The sequence below is a fragment of the Strix aluco genome, chromosome 5 (assembly GCF_031877795.1).
Source record: "Strix aluco isolate bStrAlu1 chromosome 5, bStrAlu1.hap1, whole genome shotgun sequence".
Taxonomy (NCBI): Eukaryota; Metazoa; Chordata; class Aves; order Strigiformes; family Strigidae; genus Strix; species Strix aluco.
Genome location: NC_133935.1, coordinates 66,361,098 through 66,367,097, shown reverse-complemented (window position 1 = coordinate 66,367,097; position 6,000 = coordinate 66,361,098). Strand labels below are relative to the sequence as shown.

The 6,000-nt window shown below is 37.7% G+C and overlaps 1 protein-coding gene across 2 annotated transcripts in view; it reads right to left on the bottom strand.

Annotated features, from left to right (window-relative positions):
- Positions 1-4,523: 4,523 nt before the first annotated feature.
- The window catches only part of MAPK11 (mitogen-activated protein kinase 11), a 50,079-nt gene continuing 48,602 nt past the window's right edge, over positions 4,524-6,000 (bottom strand). For both annotated transcript variants that reach the window (XM_074827667.1, XM_074827666.1), the window contains exon 12: positions 4,524-5,996. In XM_074827667.1, the coding sequence (XP_074683768.1) occupies positions 5,923-5,996 (74 nt within the window). In that variant the 3' untranslated portion in view covers positions 4,524-5,922. The remainder of the gene's footprint in view (positions 5,997-6,000) is intronic.

The following is a 6,000-nucleotide window of genomic DNA, read 5'->3' as shown; positions in this document are numbered from 1 at the left end:
CTATATCCCCACCTTCAAAGAGTACTCTGTTCTTGTCTACTTAAATATGTTGCCATGGAGGAAGTTGTCCATTTTATTTATTACAACAAGAAGTAAAGCTTAAATTAAAAAAAATCTCAGTTTTCATCTGAAAATATTCCCATGCTATTGTGTCCCCACCCTTCCCTAGTGGAGCTGCTGCCAACTGTTTTGCAACTTTTCTGTTTTTGTCTTTCTGACCCCTGAGCAGGGTGCTTCAGTTCCAGTTTCTGTGACATTGAGCATCCCTGGGGGCCTTGCCATGCTGCGAGAGCACTCAGTCGTCAGCAGAAGGGAATAAATATGCACCACCAAAGTGCTTTTTTTGAAAAAAAAATTTTTTTTAAACTGGCTTTTCTATTTGTTCAAGAGATCAAGTGAGAACTTAATAAGTAACTATTTACTACCCCATTATCCCTGATTGTGAGGGAGGAAGTGAGGCCGGGTGTAGAGGGTAGCAGACCGCTGTGATTAAACCAACTGCTTTTAACACTCTCCTCCTCTTTCTCCTTGGAGCCTGCCTAAAGGTCCTCTTCATACTCATTCTTACAATAAACTGTAGGAGTTTAGTTTTTAAACTGTCAGAGATTGTTGCAGTCTGAGATGCAGTTGTGCTCAGAAGTAAAAAATGCTCTTGTGTTGAAGAGTTTCCCAATGTCAGTACAAAAATCATATGAACAGTGTTAATGGCTGTCACTGATTGATAGCTTTACTCATTTGTCATTACACAGCTGTACACATTACTCATTTAAATCACCAAAAATTCGGTGGTACTCTTACCCCATTTTTCCCATCCTCCTTAATATTGCATTCATCTGTTGTCTTTCCATCTCAACCTAATGATAGAGCTGGACAGGACAGGAGTATGGTGTGTTATTTTTGCACAGAATGTAACATAACTAGGGTTTATTGATTTGAGCCTTTGGGCTCTATTATAAAATGAGTATGAAATAGGAATATATTATCTTAGTGCATTTTAGTGCTGATCTACAGGATATTATTCTATAACGAGCAAAGTATGGCTCAGTGGAGGCTGCTAGTTACAGCAGATTTTATGTATATTTGTCTCAGGGATGCTACTGTGATTCAGTACTGTGTTCAGTATTACTTGTGATCAAATTGGAACCTAAAAGGACTAGCTAAAACCTCTGTGCTATGGTACACATCTTAATTTGTGACAATAGTTGAAGCTGGGGGATTGTGTGAGTGCAAAATGAAGCATTTGTATGCATGCAAGATTGAAGCCTAATTGAATAGTTTCACTCATTATATAGAAATTTCCCATTTAGTGGCTTAAGTGGTGAATAGGTTGGAATATCAGTGTTCACATAGGAAATTCACAATATATTCCCTACTTGCAGTGAAAAATTAGACCCTTTTAGGCCTATCAGTTCACTATTTTATCTTAACTCAGAAAGAAGGTCAGTGGCAGCTACACTAATGCAACTTTCTGAGTATCTTGGTACTAGTCCCTTAAAAACTTTGGGTTTTGCCTAGACTCATAAATTAATGACCCTTGGTACTCTCACTCGTGCAAGCATGCTGATTTTCTAAGGACCAGCTTTAGAGAGCTGCACTAAATCCATAAACATTAGCAGCATGATTCACATGTAAGAGAAACAAGCAGCTGCTTTTAAAGCAAATAAACAGAGGTGTTGCTGTTAATTCCTTCCTAAGGAGACTGATCTTGCCGAGACTGAATTCCTTTCTGCTGTTACCAAAGGACATAATTTACCCAATTTACAGTGCAATTCTCTTTTAGCAAGAGCTAAATCTTTACTGCTGCTCATCTGTCAGGGATTCTTGGGCCAATTCAGCAATTTACAGCTGTAGCAAAGGATACTTAAGTAGTTTAAGTGCCTGCAACTGAATATAGCACTTTTGAACAGATTCATCTTTGACCAGGTCCCGGGATTCAGGAACGTTGGAGGTCTGTTGATGATCTAGGAGCACATGTGACAGGAAGAAAGGAAGGAAGTGTTTTTTGTATTGACTGCTCCCCACCTCTGTCAAAGGTGCTTCTGCTGCCAGCATTTTGTCCTTGAAAGGGTTGTCCCCCTCCTGTCCCTAGGGTGAGCTCGCTGTGTTGGATCCTGCAGCGTAGTGACCCTCCTTGCATTTTGCTTTCATCTTTTGCACCACATCAAAAACATGCCAAGAGCACTAATGGGAATTCTGCAACAATGGTAATTAATGGCTCTTGACCTGCTGTTGCATGATATATTTTTTCATATATCAGTGTTGATTACCTATTTTCCTATTATTTTTCCCCGTATAAATGCCCAAAGTTACTAGTAATCCTACTGTTTCATATTTGGGTAGCCACTTTGTATGTTCTGGGAGGAGGGAATTTTGTGTATTATGGCATGTGATACCCTCTAATGCTGTGCTTTTCCTCTAAACCATCCTTGGTTTTTCTTTCCATTAGCACATTGTAAACTGGAGATTTCTTTAGTCTTGTCTTTATTTCTGCTTTGGCTGTGGCATATCAGTTTCCTGCTGCTGGGCTTCAGTGCTGATGAGGCAGAGAGCTTAAAAAATAAAGATGAAGATTTTAAAAGAAGTGTAGTGTATACTTATGCATGTCAAAAGGTTGAGATGTATGCAAAAGACTTCTTCCTTTTGCTTCCAGTGATGATAAAATTACTATACTTGGGGTTGCACTTAACACTGATTATTATAGAGTGAGATAATAAATACTAGAAGTGATTTCAATTCAGTAGGTGGAGGGATAACAAGCTCTTGTGACTGAAAGCTGAAATTAGGTAAATTCAGATTAGAACTAAATTGTTAACAATGACAGTAATTAACCAGAGAAAGCCCTCGGAGAGTTGCGTTCTACCCCAGTGGCAGCCTGAGCCGTGCTCCTCCCAGGGTCCCTCCTGTGCTTCGCAGGTGGTCAGGGATGATGAGCACCCTAATTAAGTGTGGGCTAAAACCTATGATGCTCTCCTCAAACATACATGTGACGTGTAAGAAGACAGAGAGGCACGATTGTAATAATGAGAGCAAGAGTGGTGTCAGGAAGGAGATTAAAACCCCAGTTTAAGCAGACTCCATGGCAAGTTTTGCAAATAGAAGTTGGGCCACATAAACAATGCCTTCATTAAAGACATTTTTATCAAATACATTTTTATAAAATAAAATCCTATTATATTTATTTACTCTTTAAAATTTATTTTTAAGTGATCTGCCTTACAGGTTCACCAAGCCTGACAAAGCTCTCACTCCTAGAAGTTTACCTCCATTTGCCTGTTTGTGTTGGTTGACAAATGGTTTTTTCCATCTGTGTTCAAACGATAAGCATTGTTAGTGCTAAGCCTTCCACCTTTCTGTCCCAGTGGGGTACACGCTTTGCAATTACCCTGTCCTGCTGTTGTAAACTGATAAATTTACCACATTGAAGTCCCACGTTGGATTACCACAAGGGATTCTTTTACCTGCTCTAGAAAAATACTTTAATTAGTGGCTTTTGAGGTCTAAGAAATCACCTTCATTTTGCAAATGTAGGAAAAAGATGTCTCTTTGCCTACTGTTTTTCTTGACATTAAAATGAGATGATTTATGGGTTTTGATGGTATTTCATTAAAAATAGCTGAGCTCTTGTTACCCATTACTGTCACCTTTGATTAGTTTAATGTGGCTATGATCGTATTCTTCCTACATAATTTATCTCCTAGAAGAAATTACATCATTGAATGTAAAAGGCAATATTCAGAGGAAGATTCAGAGTTGCCAGAAGAACAAATTTTGGAAGTGATAGAAAGCTTTCTACCTCAAGCAGCAGAACTATGGCAAGAGCAGACTGTCTGGTCTTTGCCTACCACAGAGTTTTACACATCCTTTGAAACATTTGGTGACGGCCACCCTCAGAGCCAGGAAACCAGATTAAACAAATGGTGGGACAAAGCCCACACTAATTTAATTATCATTGGATGCAGGAGGTTCTTGTGAAATCTCTACTTCGTCCTTGCCCTTCCAGTGGAAATAGAGCTGCAGAACAGGCTAGCAAGCTCATGATCAGATTTCAGAGAAAATAAATCACTGAGCTACTTTTCTGTTAAATGGTAAACAAACAAATGAAAAAATATAGTTGACATGACTAAGTGATTATTTTCATTATGTAGTCAGACAAATAATTTAAGAATTTACAACCTTTTCACCTATGTTAGCATGAAATTCAGTCATTGCATGAGCATTACAGGCCTCATCCATCTTCATAGGAAGCCGAAGTAATGACGGTCAGACAACACTTCTGAGGACTCACAAGAAATCCACACAGGCATTTACTTTCAGGTTAAGATGCCTTGCAGAAAGTTGGATACAAGTGGGTGTATTCCACTGATAAAAGTATTGGATAACTGGTCAACATTATCAACAACAGTCAACCACTTAGTCCACAAATTAGGAGCACATTTTCTAGAGGGAAAAGATGGAAAATTTCTCAAAGAAGACAAACAATACTGTATTAAGTATCTCTGAAAAATCAAAGTTCTTGGACTTGATATTTTTAAAATGTTTATTAAGAAAAAGCTTTTCTTTTTACATAGAAAAGATACAGAGGAAGGTAAATAAATGCAGTAGAATTATTACCTCATGTAATAGCTGTACAACTGAATTTTAATGACAAAAGTTGCAGAAAACCTAAATATTATAAAAGCCACCTCCAAAATGACTCTGACAGAGCAAGAACAAGACAAAAATGAACATTGAACAACTGTGAATCACAAGTATGTAGAAAGACACAGCTAGTACACCACAAGAGGCCTTGTGCCAAAGTATATTCCTGTTTCAGTATTATGCCTTCAGTGGGGAAATCAGATAAATTTAATTCTTTAAGAAAGTATCTGGTGTATCCTGCAATTTATTATTTAATTTTCCAACTTTTCAGAGCTGGAAAGTCTTTAAAATTTTGCTTAAAAAAGAAAGTCGGATAAGACGGATATTTTGTTTTCCACAAACAAATTCTTAAATCTTTCTGTTTTGTCATGTCTTCCAGTGGCAATTACTAGATTATTTTCCCAAGGATTATGTGAAGGAAAATAAGACAATGAGGAGTATTGAATTCAAAGCTGTGAACTGAACTGAGTATTCTTGCATTGCTATCTGTGACAGACTTTGCTGAAGCTTGCAGAAGACTAGAGATCTGCCACAGTGCCTTCAGGGCACCTTCCTGTAAACTTGGGATAATTCACCAGCACTCCACCCATGCCATGGTTAGGAGCAACATCGGGAAGTAAAATCATCTCACAAACAGGTATTGTGCAGATTAAAAAAAAATATACATGGGGAAAATAATGAGAACAGACACTTGAATGGCAACAGAAGACAAAGATTTATTTTTCACTGACTTTCAACTGGTGTTAAGATTGCTTGAAACATCCAGTAAATTTGTAAGACCACCACAGATATGACTACATATGCATATTCTGTCTATCTCACTACCACACCCTCTCTTCATAAAGGCACTAACTATAAATAATATGAAAACGGACAGATAAAATGCCAGAAAAAAATTGGATTGCTTGTATGGACTTCTATGTTTATGTTTGTATACATTCATGCTTTAAATGTACAATTTTAAAATTAATTTAAAAAGTCACCTTTATTTTGGCAATACAACTGATAAAATGAAACATGCAGAACACAGCTTGACAGAACTCAGTGCATAATTTTGTCAGAATGAAGCAGTTCTTTATCACCCTTTGTGAGTTGGGAATACATTCATATCACAAGGCAAAAAAACCCCCACCCAAAACAGATATCTGGCTTCTGTATTCTGCTTTTCCACATCTTCTCCAACATCTTTGGACAGTAAAATCTACGTCTGACCACAGGTTAAATTGTATGGTTATATTTTAACAGTCTTCATAGTGCAGCAAGGCAAGACAGAGCTGCCTGTATTCACTGTTCTATCTCCAGGCTATCCATTTTTAAGTCGGGGGGTTTAAAGCTAATCACTTCTTCATAGGTAAGTTCTGT